The sequence below is a fragment of the Mobula birostris genome, chromosome 23, assembly GCF_030028105.1.
Source record: "Mobula birostris isolate sMobBir1 chromosome 23, sMobBir1.hap1, whole genome shotgun sequence".
Classification (NCBI taxonomy): domain Eukaryota; kingdom Metazoa; phylum Chordata; class Chondrichthyes; order Myliobatiformes; family Myliobatidae; genus Mobula; species Mobula birostris.
This window is the reverse complement of record NC_092392.1, coordinates 56,669,613-56,686,524: the sequence shown is the minus strand read 5'-3', so window position 1 is coordinate 56,686,524 and position 16,912 is coordinate 56,669,613. Positions and strand designations below refer to the sequence as shown.

At 41.1% G+C, this 16,912-nt stretch overlaps 1 protein-coding gene across 5 annotated transcripts in view; it reads left to right on the top strand.

Annotated features, from left to right (window-relative positions):
- Window positions 1–16,707, top strand: part of LOC140186829 (uncharacterized) — a 29,320-nt gene extending 12,613 nt beyond the window's left edge. For 4 of the 5 annotated variants that reach the window (XM_072241443.1, XM_072241447.1, XM_072241444.1 and 1 more), the window contains 8 exons: window positions 832–1,459; window positions 6,135–6,247; window positions 8,176–8,229; window positions 9,682–9,874; window positions 13,897–13,985; window positions 14,063–14,208; window positions 15,150–15,249; window positions 15,952–16,707. In XM_072241443.1, the coding sequence (XP_072097544.1) occupies window positions 832–1,459; window positions 6,135–6,247; window positions 8,176–8,229; window positions 9,682–9,874; window positions 13,897–13,985; window positions 14,063–14,208; window positions 15,150–15,249; window positions 15,952–16,005 (1,377 nt within the window). In that variant the 3' untranslated portion in view covers window positions 16,006–16,707. The remainder of the gene's footprint in view (window positions 1–831; window positions 1,460–6,134; window positions 6,248–8,175; window positions 8,230–9,681; window positions 9,875–13,896; window positions 13,986–14,062; window positions 14,209–15,149; window positions 15,250–15,951) is intronic. The other variant, XM_072241445.1, reaches the window with a different exon arrangement.
- The last annotated feature ends 205 nt before the right edge of the window (window positions 16,708–16,912 follow it).

The following is a 16,912-nucleotide window of genomic DNA, read 5'->3' as shown; positions in this document are numbered from 1 at the left end:
ATTTACATTTTGAGTAAAGCTTTGCTCTAAAACTCCGTTTTTGCCTTTGAAGTTCTCTTAGTACTCTCCAATTTTGTGAACAGGGAAATTGTATAAAAATAGTAGAAAAACAGGTGTTTAAGGAAGTCCTTAAAAGATTTAATTCATTGTACCAAATGAAGAATTGTGCAACTGTGGCAAATTGGTAAAGTTTGGCATGTTATCGGTTGGTGTATGGAATATTGTTTTTAAAAACAAAGAATGACAAAGAATTTGCTTGTCTACAAACATATTTTAAAAAATGTGTTCCTGCTTTAGAGGATGAGTTGAGAATGGGAGGAATGGCACTTAAGCTGTTTTGTACAATAAAATAATGGAAATTAAGTTCCTCCCTTTTGCTCTGGGCTTCTAAGTATTGTTGGAGGCAAGTGTACAAAAAGCAGATTGCTGGACCTGACAGCATGCTTCTAAAGTTGAATAGAGATACCAGATGGAGTAGTTGTAGAAATTGGGAAGATCACATTCTATAAATGTTTTGGCAGGTTAAATACAAGTAGCAAACATTGCTAAAAAGATCTCCTGAAGTACCAACAGCAGTCATCAGGGAGAATGCTGGAATCCCATTTTGGGAGGTAGTAGAATGTGAGAAAACTATACTATTGGATAGAGTTGCTATAGCTTTGTGAGGGTGGGGGATGGGTGGGAATCATGTTTATTGAATGTAATGTATGAAAGCAGTTATTGAGTGGGAGTAGTATCTAAAAAATGTGACCATTGAACCCAAGTAGAAATAAACTTTATTTTGGTAGACGCATCTATCAATATTAATTTAAATGCTTGCTTTTCTCTTAGGCTACTAAGAACACAACCCATCCACCGAAGAAGTGCCTTGTTGTGACAACTGGGACTCCTCAAAAGTGTGCCAAGCAATTATTTGTCGAGGGCAAAGCCTCTTTTCCCTTTTTGCAGCAGAAGACTCCTGTTTGTTCAAAGCAAAATGAATCTGCCCTAAGTCCACTACTTAGTAAGAAGTCTACAAAATCCAACACAGCTTCCACTTCTACAAGAACGGGTTCTGCTACTAAAAAATACTTGAAAGTACCATCAAAAAAATGTCGTGCTGAAAAGTTAAAAGTATCACCCAAGTCAAGAGATTCCAGTATTTCTCTTGTCCAAACAAATTGGGTTAACAGAAATTGTCATTCTTCTTCAACTGTTTCTAGTTCTTCACATTCACCAGCAATGAAAAAAGCCAAAACATCAACTGCTAGTAGCTCGGGTTCAAGAAGGGCCAGCAACAAATCCTTGAAGGAAAATGAGTGTGCACCTTCAGTTAGAACTTCCTTGGGCTTTGTAAAATCGCCCATGAACACTTCAGTGTCCCCTGGCTTGAAGCCGGCAGAATCTTCAGGTTCTGTGACGCTAACAAATGGCATAAGTGATTGGATTGATCTCCTGGATGACAGTACTGACATAGTGGGTAGGTTTTTGTACCTTGTACAGTGAAGTAATTTTGAACATTAATCAGGTGCAAAATTGTTCTCAACATAACTATCTTTGTGGGGGGGGGGTAATACTCTGGGTACCATATTAGGGCATTTAGTCATCTGGCACCTAGAATAACATTTGCTGTCCCTGTAATTAAGCAAGTAATGTTTAGTGAAAGTGGATTGGGAAAACCAGGTCAGTACGGGACCTCGGGGGAGAGAATTTGTAGAATGTCTAAAGGATGACTTTTTAGGACACCAGGAGATTGGCTATGCTGGATTGGGTATTGTACAATGACCCGGAGGTGATGGGAGAGCTTAAGGTCAAGGAACCCTTGGGGAACAGTGATCACAATATGATTGAGTTAACATTGAAATTTGAGAGGGAAAAAATACAATCCAGTGTATCAGTATTTCAGTGGAATAAAGGAAATTACAATGGCATGAGCGGGGAACTAGCCGAAGTTGACTGGAAAGGGACATTTGCAGGAAGGACAGCAAAGCAATGATTGGAGTTTCTGCGAAAAATAAGGGAAGTGCAAGGCAGGTATATTCCAAAAAGAAATTTTCGAATGGAAGAAGGACACTACCGTGGCTGACAAGTGAAATCAGAGCCAAAGTAAAAGCAAAAGAGGGCATACAAGGAAGCCAGGGCTAGTGGAAGCTTTTTTAAAAACTTGCAGAAGGAAACTAAGAAGGTCATTAGGAAGGAAAAGGTGAATTATGAAAGGAAGCTGGTGACTAATATATAAGATACTAAAAGTTTTACTTAAGTATGTAAAGGGTAAAAGAGTTGAGGGTAGATATAGGACCAATACAAAATGATGCTGTAATAAGAGATGCTGAGATGGCAGAGGAACTGAATGTATTTTGCATCAGTCTTCACAGTGGAAGACGTCTGCAGCATACCAGACATTCAAGAGTGTCAGGGAAGTGAAGTTTGTGCAGTGAAAATTATGATTGAGAAGGTGCTCAAGAAGCTCAATGGTCTGAGGGTGGATAAGTCTCCTGGACCTGATGGAAAGCACCCTCGGGGTCTGAAGCAAGTAGCTGGAGAGATTGTGGAGGCATTAATGATGGATCTTTCAAGAATCAATAGATTCTGGCATTGTACTGGATGATTTGTAATTTTCCGTTCTTACTCTATTTAAGGAGGGTGGGAGGCAGCGGAAGGGAAACTATAGACCTGTTAGCCTGACATCAGAGATTGGGAAGTTGTTGGAATCGATTGTTAGGGATGAGATTCTGAAGTACCTGGAGGCATATGTCAAGATAGGCCAAAGCCAGTATGGTTTCCTAAAAGGAAAACCCTGCCTGACAAACCTGCAATTCTTTGAGAAAATTGCAAGCAGGGTAGACAAAGGAGATGCAGTAGATGTGGTGTACTTAGATTTTCAGAAGGCCGTTGACAAGGTGCTGCTCATGAGGCTGCTTAGCAAAATGAGAACCCATGGAATTACAAGGAAGCTTCTAGCATGAGTGAAGCATTGGCTGGTCAGCAGAAAACAATGGGAATAAAGGGATCCTATTCTGGCTAGCTGCTGGTTACCAGTGGAGTTCCGCAGGGGTTGGTGTTGAGACTGCTGTTTTTTACGAATGCATGTCAATGATTTGGACTACAGTATTAATGGATTTGTGGCTAAATTTGCCAATGATACAAAGGTAGGTGGAGGAGCCAGTAGTGTTGAAGAAACAGAACCTACAGAGAGACGTAGATAGTTTAGGGGAATGGGCAAAGAAGTGGCAAATGAAGTACAATGTTGGAAAGTGTACGGTCATGCACTTTGGAAGAAATAAACGGGCAGGCTATTATTTAGATGGGGAGAGAATTCAAAATGCAGAGGTGCAAAGGGACTTGGGAGTCCTTGTGCAAGATAAAGGTTAACTTCCAGGTTGAGTCGGTTGTGAAGAAGGCAAATGCAATGTTGGCATTCATTACTAGAGGTATAGAATATAAGAGCACGGATGTGATGTTGAGGCTCTATAAGGCACCTGTGAGACCCCACACTTAGTGTGTAGTTTTGGGCTCCTTATTTAGAAAGGATATGCTGACATTGGAGGGGGTTCGGAGGAGATTCACAAGAATGATTCCAGGAATGAAAGGGTTACTGTATGAGGAACATCTGGCAGCTCTTGGCTGTATTCCCTGGAGTTCGGGAGAATGAGGTGGGGATCTCATAGAAACATTCTGGATGTTAAAAGGCCTGAACAGATTAGATATGGCAAAGTTATTTCCCATGGTTGGGGATTCCAAGACAAGAGGGCAGGACTCCAGGATTAAAGGATGTCCATTTACAACTGAGATGCAGAGAAATTGCTTTAGTCACAGTGTGGTAAATCTGGAATTTTTTGTCACGAGCAGCTGTGGAGGACTAGTCATTGGGTGTGTTTAAGGCAGAATTAAATAGGTTCTTGATTAGCCAGGGCATCAAAGGGTATGGGGTGAAGGCAGGGGATTGGGGATGACTGGAAGAATTGGATCAGCCCATGATTGAATGGTGGCGTAGACTAGATGGGCCAAATGGCCTACTTCTGCTCCTATATCTTGTGATCTAGTGTTTGTGTTAAATGGATTACATAATCTTGACCGTGCAAAGGAAGGGGAAATTTGCCCAACCAGACAGAGTTCTACTGTAAGATTACAAGTGAACTAGATGGGAGATTTCAATCTATCAGCTTATTTTGTGGTAGTAAAAAATGAAGAACTGCTTTTGCTTCATTCCTGGATGTCAAGACTTTGAATTAATGGAGGTGGTTTTTCAGCAGAATGAAGACTCATCATCCTTTTTTATGTAAAGGAAGAATGACTAATTTCAATTTGTACATTAATACATCATATGAAAATCCCTCCCCACCACTGAGCACCTGTACATAGAGCCATCCAGGCCATGCTCTTTTCTCACTACCATTTGGCAGGAGATACAGAAGCTTTAGTTCCCACAACATCCGGTTCAGAAACAGTTATTATCCTGAATCAGCGTGGATAATTTTACTCACTTCAATAGCGAACTGATTCCTCATTCTACACATTCACTTTCAAGGACTCTACAACTCATATTCTTAGTATTTATTGTATTTATCCAATGTCTTTTGCACATTAGTTATTTCTGTTTATAGATAGTTTTCATAAATTGTACTTATTTCATTTTCTTGCAGGCATTAACAAGAAAATGTTTGATATTAAATTTTTGACATTAACTTTTTCTGAATACATATTTGATGGGTTTTCATCTGGTATCCTAGCGACAACAACTGGTTCTGTTTGCAGGGGGATTAGATATATTTTACTGAATGAATTCTGAGATCATGTTGCTGGAAATTGAAGCATGTGTCTTGGGCATAAAATGTGGGTAACTTGTCCACTATTTGCTAAAAGTTTAAACAAGATTAGTTATTAGCTTGAGGAGTAAATGTATTAAAGTGTTTTGCAGAAGCTTAATTTTCTGTCATTGGACTAACGTGCACAGATGGCTCAGTTGCATCAATGGTCATTCAGTTTTTAACTTTGATCTAGTTAAAGCTACAGTGCCCATGTAGCAGCTCTTAATCCCATTAGTTGGGTTTCTTTTGCCCTTTTCCTCCTGGTGTGATTGTAACATTACAACACAGGAAGCATACACATCCCTTCTAGTTGAGAAAGGGCTATCCTTAGCAGTGCCAGAAGGGTTATAATACTTCTTAACTCAAAGATGTCATACAAGGGTAGATATTCCACATACATGGCCTCCCTTCAATAGGAGAAGGCTGTCAACAGCTCTGTTTGGCTGACACAAGTCATATTACACTATCAACACAAGCTCATTTCATTGCAGTTAACTTTGGCAACATCTGAGTTAATGATGATCCTTGAAATAAACTTCTGTGTATGTTTCCCTACACAAGGTAGTGATATTGTTTTAAGCATGCAATTTACGAGTTTAAAGCAGTTACTGAAACGGCAGTTTAGCGAATTGACCCTGCTGTCATGTGCCTGAAGTACACCATTCAGTCCAGCAGGCAAAGTTGGCACCAATTTCCTGTCTAGTGCTATAATATTTTCAGTAATCCCATTTGGCCCTTTCATTGCTTCTGCTGTCTGATTCATAGTGGGGGGGGGTGGGGTTTAGGCGTGTCGTACCAGACATTCAGCCATTCTTGTCTGGCATGTGGTGTCAGGATTAACCGGGTCACGTTATGAACGTTCCTGTCTCGACCCTTGTATTTTATGAGGCTGAGTGGCTAGCTCAACGCTCAACACTCAACCCGGCACAGATGGAAAGCGTGCTTGGGGGTGTCCCAACCTGGATTCGAACTCGGGAGCCTTCGCTACGGAGTCAGACGCTAATCTCACTACGCCACCAGCCAGCATTCATAGTAGTTAGTTTGTAAGATGACTGTGGCAGATTCCATTATATGCTATTCCTCACTATGTATCCTTCATTTGGTCCTTTTCCACAATCAAAATTCAACTGATCAAATTATGTTCTGTAGCAAATATACTTGTTCACCCTTTGTCTTCAAAGCATAGTGCCCAATAAATATACATAAGGGTCTTTAGTTCAGAGGCCACTTATACTTTATGCATAACTAATTTGCTCAGGATGATTTCTGATGTTTTGACTTCAAGCTTTGGAAATGATTTTCTAAAACTATAATTGATTCTGTGTTCAATCTACTTTTTCTATAAAGCATCCTCTGCGTGGAGCACAGACTCTCCAATAGTAATAGATGATGATTTAACTGATAACTATGTTCGTTTTGCTCAACTGGAAGAGGATGAAGCATTTGCCAGACACCTACAGGTAAATTTGGCACTTCTGAAACTTTGACTACCTTTTAGGAAAGCATGAAGTACCCTGCCAAGCTATAGCGATTAGAGTAAATAGATTAACACGAGGAAATTGGCAGATGCTGGAAATTCAAGCAACACACACAAAATGCTGGTGGAACGCAGCAGGCCAGGCAGCATCTATAGGAAGAAGTACAGTCGACATTATAGGTTAGTGTATCTCCAGACTTATTAATGTGCAAATCAGTTTGAACTAATCAGTAATTCCTCACCATTCAGGGCTCCAAACAGTCCTTCCAGGTTAGGCAACACCTCAACTGAGTCTGGGGTCATCTACTGTATCTGGTGCTCCTGGTGTGGCCTCCTGTATATCGGTGAGACCTGATGACGACTGCTTTGCTCAGCACCTATGCTCCATTCACTAAAGTGGAATTAAAGAAGGATCTCCCAGCGGCCACCCATTTTAATTCCACTTCCCATTCCGACATGTCAGTCCATAGCTTCCTACTGCTGTGATGAGGCCGCACTCGTGTTGGAGGAGTAACACCTTGTATTCTGTCTTGGTAGCCTCAATCCTGATTGCCTCCCTCTAGTGCTCCTCCCCTTTTCTTTCATCCATGGCGTTGTGTCCTCTTGGTGTTTCCCCCCCCTTCTCCAGCCCCTTTTCCCTTTCACCAATTGACTGCCCAGCTTTTTACTTCACCCCCTCCCCTTCTCTTGGTTTCGCCTATCACCTGCTACCTTGTATTTCTTCCTCCCCGCCTTCTTACACTGACTTCCCATCTTTTTTCTCCAGTTCTGATGAGAGGTCTCAGCCTGAAACATCGACTGTTTACTCTTTTCCATAGATGCTGGCTGGTCTTGAGTTCCTTCAGCATCTTTGTGTTGCTTGGATTTCCAGCATCTGCAGATTTTCTCTTGTTAGTAATTCCCCTTGTCAACATTGTTTCATCTCAGTTATCTGTTTCACCTGAGAATCCTAGAATATTGCAGTGCAGTAACAGGTTCTTTGGCCTGTCTGAACTATTATTCTGCCTCATCTCATTGACCTGCCCTCAGACCATAGCCATCCATGTATCTATTCAAAATTCTCAAATATTGCATTGAACCCACATCCACCACTTCTGCTGACAGCTTCTTCCACACTCTCACCACCCTCTGATTGAAGAAGTTCCCCTAAATATTTCACCTTTCACCCTTAATCCATGATGTCTAGTTCTAGTCTTTATCCAGTTAATTAGGATATACTTCCATGGCTCATAATTTACTAATGGATGAAGAATGAACTTTTTTTTTCTTTCTAGACTTCCTAACACTTAATTGAAGTGAGTACCTGAAATTATTTAGCTAGCTTAATTTGGAGCCATAAATTAATGGAAAAAAGAGCCACTTAAATCAAATTTACATATTATTCAGTGCCTGTAAGTGGGTGTTAGAAACTTGTTTGTTGCATGCACTTTAGACTGCAGTATATAAGGCACTGGGCTAGTCCTGTGGTCCTTGTGATTAATCTCTGCATACTGTCTCAAAACATAAAAACGTTCTAAATTGTCGTCAGAACTGTGCCCAGAAGATCATCTAGAGACTGGCTATATTTAATGTAAGAAGATCAATACAATCTGGAATGCTTAGGTCAGACCACTATTCCGGCAAAAGGCCTTTGACCTGAAATACTGAGGCAATTTCTTTGTTGCCTGACTTGTTGAGTTTCAAGTTTGATATAATTTAATATCATATTTATTAGAAATATCCAGATCTATTTTAATAAGTTCATTGTTCCTTGAGGGTTTTGAATACTTAACTGTGTTGTTACCTTCAGTTTGTATTGGCCCCCATTTTCCCCAGGCCTTTTGCATCATATTATTGAATTTAATCAGTTGTCACTACGTATGTTCTTGTTCATTTTTCTTTTTAATGTGTTTAAAATGTTTTTTTGGGCAGGCACAGTTTGATTTGGAAGCTCAGTCTCCTGAACATAGAAGTCAATTCCAGGCAGTAAGTAGAGCACCTTCATTGTGAAATTGGTAGCAGCCTCCTGAAAATAATGGTTATTCAACCCTTCCAAAACCTCCCAAGGTACTACAGCCTGATGCAGCATTGATTTGGCAATTGTAGTTAGTTAATTCCTAAAAGGCAACTGTGGGTGAAGAAGAAAGGACAGTTTACAAATTCATAAGTGCTTTGGTTTTGATTTAATTGGATTGAAGTTTTTTAAACGAGGTAGCGTGGCTTTAGTGGTGGAGGAAAGACCTAGATGTGCAGGTGATGAGTAACAAGGATCTTGAAAGCTGTGAAAAGTACGGCAATAGAGGGATTTTAAAAAACGGTAACTTTAAAACTGAGTCATAATCCCCCAAAGAAGTTCCCTGAAAGCACAGGAATGATGAGCAAACTTGGTCAGTATTGGCTTGGGGAGGGGGGTGTAAATGGTGCATTCCATAATTGAAATGGTGTAAACTTTCAAGCTGCTTTTTAGAATGTAGTTACTTGGAACTGGAGTTCTAGAACCGTTTCCTTAAAATTCTTTACAAACACTACTAGAAGTCACTCAGCTCATACTGCTCAACATTACAGATTCAGATTAAGATTTATCATGTGTAGGGATGTGCTGGATGCAGCTCGCAAGTGTTGCCACACATTCTTTTGCCAACATTAGCATGCCTACAATGCTTGGCAGAGCAACAGAGCAAAACAAACCCCCTGTTCTTTCCTACCACACACAGTCCTCCAACTCCAGAATAGGACTCCAGTCTGTAGGCTTCAACTTCTGGGCTTCCAGTTGACTTCGAGTTCCAATCTTTGGTATCATCCCCTGAATTAGCTGACGGGATTCTAAACTCCAGATGGGCCAACTGACCGGCCCTCATGCCTCCTGCTTGCATGGACATCAGATCCTAGGACAGCCTGATGTCCTGCATCACCTGTCCAAGTCCCTAGACCTCAAACACTGAGCAGAGGCCTGACCTCTGATCACCTCTACATCCCTGACCCTAAGCCTTAACCTGACTTCTAACTCCTCAAAGCTATCCCTACAAAAAAGTAATTGTCTAAATTTTATTGGACTGCAGCCAGATTTCGTATTGTTTTGGCTCATTTAGAATTATCTCTTTACCAATTTTTATGATTTGCCCTCTCTCAAGGGCAGTTTTCTGTTGAGCCTCATTGACTAAGTTGAGAATAATTGTTAAATTTTGTTTACTTGACAATATTGTAGTTGACTCTAATATGGACAGCTATTGATCTAATTTAACTATCCTTTCCAGTCCCTTGTAAACTTTGAGAAATGAAAATGTTTAAAAGTAGTCGGACTATAACTTGGTGTTCACTCTTATTTGAAGTAGAAACCATTGACTACATACTGAGCAACTGAAATCTTTCTAGCTTCCATAGACAAAATGGGTATGACTCAATAAGTGCAAACAATTGTTCACTTTCTATTGTTTATAGACGAGAGAGAACTCCTTCCATGGGTTTTGTGGGTTGCCTGGTTGTGGGGAGTATGCCGATTTATTGGCTACTGCAGACATTGGATATTGTGGAAAGCCTGGATGCAGGGAGTATCAGCACAGGAATGACGTGTTGGCTTCAGAAGTAATTGATCCTGTTCTACATGATCTGCAAAGGTTTTTTGACACAACTGGTAAGAATTGTTGCACACGTGTATTTGTTTTAATTTTAATGCAGATACAGTGATAGGATGTGGGCAATAAAGCAGAGCAAATGTAGGACCTGTTAATAAACCAATTGTCCTGAAAAATCCCTTGATTTGCAACATGTGAATCTAGTGGAAATACGAATTCAATCATAAATTAGATGCTTGGCTCATTCAAATTCATCGAGCATGACAAATTTGTATTTGAATGTTTCAGTTTAGCCTTTTCAGACTACTTTGCCTTGGGTTTTTTGGCAAGATTGTTCTCTGAAGGAACTGTCCTCCAGTTTGCTGCATCAAATTTAATTGCTCTTGCCATGACATTACTGGTTCTGTGCCTGTAACCATATTGTATCTGCTCAGGGGATCTCCCATCCACTGCTACCAACCTTATAGTTCCCACACCCTGCACTTCCAGTTTCTACCTCCTACCCAAGGACTACAAACTTGCCTGTCCAGGTAGGCCCATTGTCTCAGCTTGCTCCTGCCCCACCAAACTCATTTCTGCATACCTTGACACTGTTTTATCCCCCCTTGTTCAATCCCTTCCTACCTATGTTCCTGACACTTCTCACGCTCTGAATTTTTTCGATGATTTTAAGTTCCCTGGCCCTCACCGCTTCATTTTCACCAAGGATGTCCAGTCCCTCTATACCTCAATCCCCCAATCCCCCACCAGGAGGGTCTCAAAGCTCTCTGCTTTTTGGATTCCAGACCTAACCAGCTCCCCTGTAACACCACTCTGCTCTGTCTAGCGGAATTAGTCCTTACTCTTAATAATTTCTCTTCTGGCTCCTCCCACTTCCTCCAAACTAAAATGTAGCCATGGGCACCCGTATGGGTCCCAGCTATGCCTGCCTTTTTGTTGGCTTTGTGGAACAATCTATGTTCCAAGCCTATACTGGTATCTGTCCCCCACTTTTCTTTCGCTACATCGACTGCATTGGCGCTGCTTCCTGCACACATGCTGAGCTCATTGACTTCGTACTTGTCTCCAACTTTCACCCTGCCCTCAAGTTTACCTGGTCCATTTCTGACACCTCCCTCCCCTTTCTTGATCTTTCTGTCTCTATCTCTCGAGACAGCTTATGTACTGATGTCTACTATAAGCCTACGGACTCTCACAGCTACTTGGACTATTCCTCTTCCCACCCTGTATCTTGTAGAAATGCCATCCCCTTCTCGCAATTCCTTCGTCTCTGCCGCATCAGCTTTTCATTCCAGGACAAAGGAAATGTCCTCCTTTCTTAAGAAAGGGACTTCCCTTCCTCCACCATCAACTCTGCTCTCAAACGCATCTCTCCCATTTCACGCACATCTGCTCTCACCCCATCTTCCCGACACCCCACTAGGGATAGGGTTCCCCTGGTCCTCACCTACCACCCCACCAGCCTCCGGGTCCAACATATAATTCTCTGTAACTTCCGCACCTCCAACGGGATCCCACCACTAAGCACATCTTTCCCTCTTCTCCCCCCGTCCCCTGCTTTCCGCAGGGATCTCTCCCTATGTGACTCCCTTGTCCATTCGTGTCTGTCCCCCCCCCCACCAATCTCCCTCCCAGCACATATCCTTGTATCCTTGTTGTAACAAGTGCTACACATGCCCTTACACTTTCTCCCTCACCAACATTCAGGGCCCCAGACAGTCCTTCCAGGTGAGGTGACACTTCACCTGAGAGTCAGCTGGGGTGGTTTACTGCGTCCGGTGCTCCCGATGCGGCCTTCTATATATTGGCGAGACCCAGGCTGGGAGACTGTTTCACTGAACACCTACGCTCTGTCCGCCAGAGAAAACAGGATCTCCCAGTGGCCGCACATTTTAATTCTACATCCCAGTCCCATTCTGGCATGTCTATCCACGGCCTCCTCTTCTGTCAAGATGAAGCCACACTCAGGTTGGAAGAACAGCACCTTATATTCCGTCTGGGTAGCCTCTAATCTGATGGCATGAACATAGACCTCTAACTTCTGTTAATACCCCACCTCCCCTTCGTACCCCATCCGTTATTTATTTTCTCTCCCTTTTTCTCCCTCTGTCCCTCTCACTACTTGCCCATCCTCTGGGCTTATTCTCCCCCCCCCCCCCCTTTCTCCCTAGGCCTCCTGTCTCATGATCTTCTCCCTTCTCCAGCCTCATATCCCTTTTGCTGATCAACTTTCTAGCTCTTGGCTCCATCCCTTCCCCTCCTCTCTTCTCCTATCATTTCAGATCTCCCCCTCCCCCTCCCACTTTCAAATCTCTCACCATCTCTTCTTTCAGTTAGTCCTGCCAAAGGGTCTCAGCCCGAAACGTCGACTACCTCTTCCTAGAGATACTGCTTGGCCTGCTGCGTTCACCAGCAACTTTTGTGTGTGTTTTGTTTTATAAATTTTGTTTTAGATGTTTACTTTTTGTGTCAGTAGAATTGGTGTCAGTAGAAAAGAGCAAAGTTTAGATTTCTAAATGTTCATTTCCTGAAAATTTTTTATTTCCATTAAAGAAATTAACATTAAGTAATAGACCACTTTTCAAATAAAAGCTTGATAACTTTGTAGGTATATGGCCCAGTGCATGTTTAAACAAACATAGCTAGCAGGTTCTAATGATCAATGACAATGGTTTGAATGAACAAAACTGATTGAAACAGAAATGAGTATGGAAGGGATCAAATTGGATGAAGGACAACCAAACCAAAAGGTGAGGATGTGACACTTTAACCTTAAAATTGTCAATTTTTAAACCATGGCAAGACTAAGCAGAGCAACAAAACACAAGGTGGTCGTCATGCATCAGCAAGGTTTCTCCCAAGCAGAAATTTCACAGCAGACAGGAGTTTCAAGATGTGTTGTCCAAGCTGTTCTGAAGAAACATAAAGAAAATGGCAAGGTTGAGGATCAGAAACACAGTTGTCGGCCACAGAAACTGAATGCAGCAGATAAGAGAGGCATCAAACTGACATCCCTTCTAAATCAAAAGCAGTCCAGCACTGCTATTAGCTCTGAACTCAAAACACTGGAACTGCTCTACAGTCTGGAGACTTCTTGGAAGAAGTGATCTTCATGGAAGGGTTGCTGCCAAAAAGCCATTCTTCTGAAGTGGAAACAGCCAAAAGACTCACCATGTACGAAACACAGACTGGGGTGCTGAACAATGGCAGCAAGTGGTCTGGATTGATGAATCACAGTTTGTCATTTTTGGCTCAAACAGGAGGCAATTTATCTGAAGAAGAGATGGATGAGTGTCTGCAGCCAGCTGTGAGGCATGGTGGAGAGTCCTTGCAGGTTTGGGGCTACATTTCTATAAGTGGAGTTGGTGATCTGGTCAGAAATAATGGAATCCTCAACAGTGAGTAGTATAAGCAGATTCACATCCATCGTGCAATACCAGCAGGAAGGCATCTGATCGGTCCCAACTTCATTCTACAGCAGGATAATCACCCCAAGCACACAGCCAGTGTTATAAAGAACTTGTGTCCAGCGAAATGGGGTTCTGCAGCAGATGGTACGGCTTCTACAGAGCCCTCATCTCAACATTATGGCTCTCTGGAATTGTCTGGAGAAACAGAAGCAAGTGAGGCAGCCAAAGTCCAGAAGAATTAACAAGTTCCAAGATGCTTGGAACAACCTACCAGCCAATTTTTCATATAAAACTGCATGCCTGTGTATTAACAAGAATTGATGCAGTTTTACAGGCAAAGGTGTGATCACACAAATTTTGATTATTTTTTTACTGTTTACTGGTCTTTATAATTTTTTATATAGAATCTTTTCAGTATTTTTACATGTGCCTTAAGACACTTGGACAGTACTGTACCTTTTGGCTAAAAGGGTCCGAATGTCCTCCATTAAGGATCACCTTTGTTCTCCTGTTCTGCCTTTGGCAGTGAGTTATTTTGGTAACAGAGCATATTGGAGCATTCACTCCCTTCACTTGGCAGAGCAAGTTGGTTTCATGTGTGTTTTTTAAACCTTGGTTTGCAGCATTTCTATTCATTGTACTCAAAGTAAACTGAACAATTATTACTTTAGGCAGAAGTAGAAGAACCAGAAGGTACAGTCGGCATCAAACTACCTCAATGTACTTCCATGAAGATATAAATGATGGCAATGACTATGAGGTGAGCTTCATTTTGTGCTACTAAGAAATGTGTTAGTTATCATATTCAAACAAGTTTTCCTGATTTTTTTTTAACAGTTCTGGGAATCTTTCACTTTAACTCAGGACTTGCTAGCTTTTGAAGAAAGCCAGGGTTCGGTTGCACAGAAGAAACTCAGTACTGCTGATATTAACCGATTGCCAATCAAGTTTTTTGACCCAAAATGTGCTGCAGAGAAGACGCAGTAAGTAAATGTCTCAGTTAGATGCTTTTTGAAATTTTTTTGTCATGCTGAATGGTGAACTTGCTTTGAGGGTTACCCCTACCAGGATTGACAATTCCTAAAATGGTTTGTGCCAGTTACTTGGATTAAAGTCATTTACTAGTTGTGACTTAATCCTGAACATGTATAAATTTTGGCTGAAGGGTTTCTCTTTAGCTCCTCACTCCTTGGGCATAGGCAGCTGACAGCAGTTCACCTGTGTCCTCAGTCCTGAGCCGTTAGGTTGATCAGCCCTGTGGCTTCCACTTTCACCACACAACTTTGTTCTTCATCTACACAAAGATTCTTCCTCTCCCAGGGATGAGGTCTTTGAAGCTTCTGTTGGTGTTTCTGTCGCTCTGGATTTTTATGCAATGAGGTTGCTAGCCTCATGCCTAACCACCCTCCTTTTACAGCTGGGTTTGGGACCATCCATGTCAGTATGTGTGCTTTATCACTCCAACTCTATTAGCAAGAGGCCACCATTTGGCCTATGTCTGCTGTTTGAAAAATACTAAAATGTTTGACTTCACTTTCATATCTGCATTCCTAAATCTGGCTCCAAGTATTCAATTTTATGAACCTTTGGCCACTTAAAAGCAGTCTGTAGCTTGATTTCCATTCCTGACAATGTCTTTGGATCTCCTCTGTAGGAAGAATTGCTCAATGTTGTACTAAGTACATTATCTTATACTACTTTGGGAATGGCATATGAAATTAAGATTTCTCGGTGATGAATAGATTTCCTGATCCAAGGTTATCAGGTTTAAGCTTGCTTGTCCAGTGTTTGGACATTCAAAAGTCTCACTGGAGATTTACTTAGGATTTTGCTGGTTTGTTTTCCTTACATTTGTAAATGGATTTAATCGTTTTGAGAAATGCATTGGAAAACTGTCCTTGTAATGCATATGTTTTCTTGTTAGATGTCATATTTGCTTCAATGATTATTCTTCAGGAGAAAAGCTAAGGATCTTGCCCTGCCTTCATGACTATCATAGTCGGTGCATTGATCGCTGGTTAAAGGTATTGATTGTGAAATGCATTATTTTGTCCGATGTTTAGAACTTTCACGGATCAAAACAATGATTTAGCTTCTAGGACAGTTTCTGCAAAGATCACTTTTGTATTCGAGCACCTACAAAGGCAAATTTAATTTAACTTCAGACTTCACTAATTCTCGTACTGTTTTGGGGAGCGGAGGGTAGAATGAGCTTTGCTTAAAAATGACATGGAAATAATGCAGTTATTTTACGTGCCCTCAGATAGAATTGGTTTTGCCCATCATTTGAGGTAAAACTGTTCTTGTCACAATTATTGCATTGATGAAGTTTGTCTTGGCCCGACTCAACTGTTCATTCAACTCCATGGGTGCTGCCTGACCTGTTGAGTTCCTCCAACATTTTGGGCACTTATCAAGTTTTGGCAGTGCCTTGGTGCATGTCAGTTGCCAAGTTACAATAATTGAAGAGTGTCAGTCTTAAATACTTAAATCCTTATGGATTCTTGTGCTTTGTAGCAAAAAAGAACATTGGCTTGCTTTTGCAGACATGTACTTTAAGCATTAAGATTTCAGTAGTATGGGTCTAAATTTCAGACTACACTTGCCTTTGCTTCTTGCTACTGAGATTTGCAAGCATGTGATGTACATTAACAACTTTTTTGCTGTAACAACAGTATTAAAAGGGAAATTTACTCATGTGGTTCATTTTAACTCCTCTCCTGCAGGGACATTTAAGTTGCCCAATCTGTAGAGTTGATGTAAACCTGGAATCTGCGTGATGAGTACAAGACAGCCATCAAATCAAGTGCAATAATTTTCATTTGCCGTGGATGCAAATGTTTACATTATTGTTTCTCAGGATTTTACAGTTTCTACATTTTCACTTTCCAAAGCAAAGACCAAAACAAAATAACTTTAGATTGTTTAAAAAAATTATGCTGTTTAAATAACTTAAGTCTTGAAAGTTTACAACTCTTAATTCCCATTATTTTAAAACTTGTGGATGATGGTTTAATTCAGATACATCACTCCCAGCTTTGTGGAAAGGTCAGTTGGATACCTTGAGCTAGTCTGCTTCAGGTCAGGAAGAAATGTTTGAATAAACTTAAATATTGAATGCTGTTAACAGTTTCAAATTGAGTATTTGGGGGGGGGGACTTTCTCATTTTGGCTGTTATTGAGCTTGAGTGTGTGTGTATAGGTAATTTTCCCTTTTTTTATTGAAGCTGTTTGAGTGTGCATCCTGGGAGGGATGGTTGCATAGTCCAGTGATCTGTCCTTGGCTCTCTGTACAACCAAAGGAGGGGTGGGGAACTTGTGGAAAGCTGCTTCCTCGATTATATTTTTCTTGTAATTGTTTAATGTACCACAGATAAATCACAATGTATATGGCTATTTATCACCATTTTAACTTGACATACAAGTCAAACTTGAACATAATGTACTGAATGTTGATTTTTCAATTAAAGTGTTTTGTTTTCAATCACTGCCTGTCTTGCTAATTGAGTAGACATTTTGTTAAAGACACATTTTAGTCGAACATTTTACTTGACAATGGAGTGAGCACTGCTTGCTTCCTACACTTGAGACTAGATAAGGTACTGTTGGTTATTTAGAGATTCAGCATGGGAACAGGCCCTTCTGGCCCAGCAACCCACCTATTTAATACTAGCCTAATCACAGGAC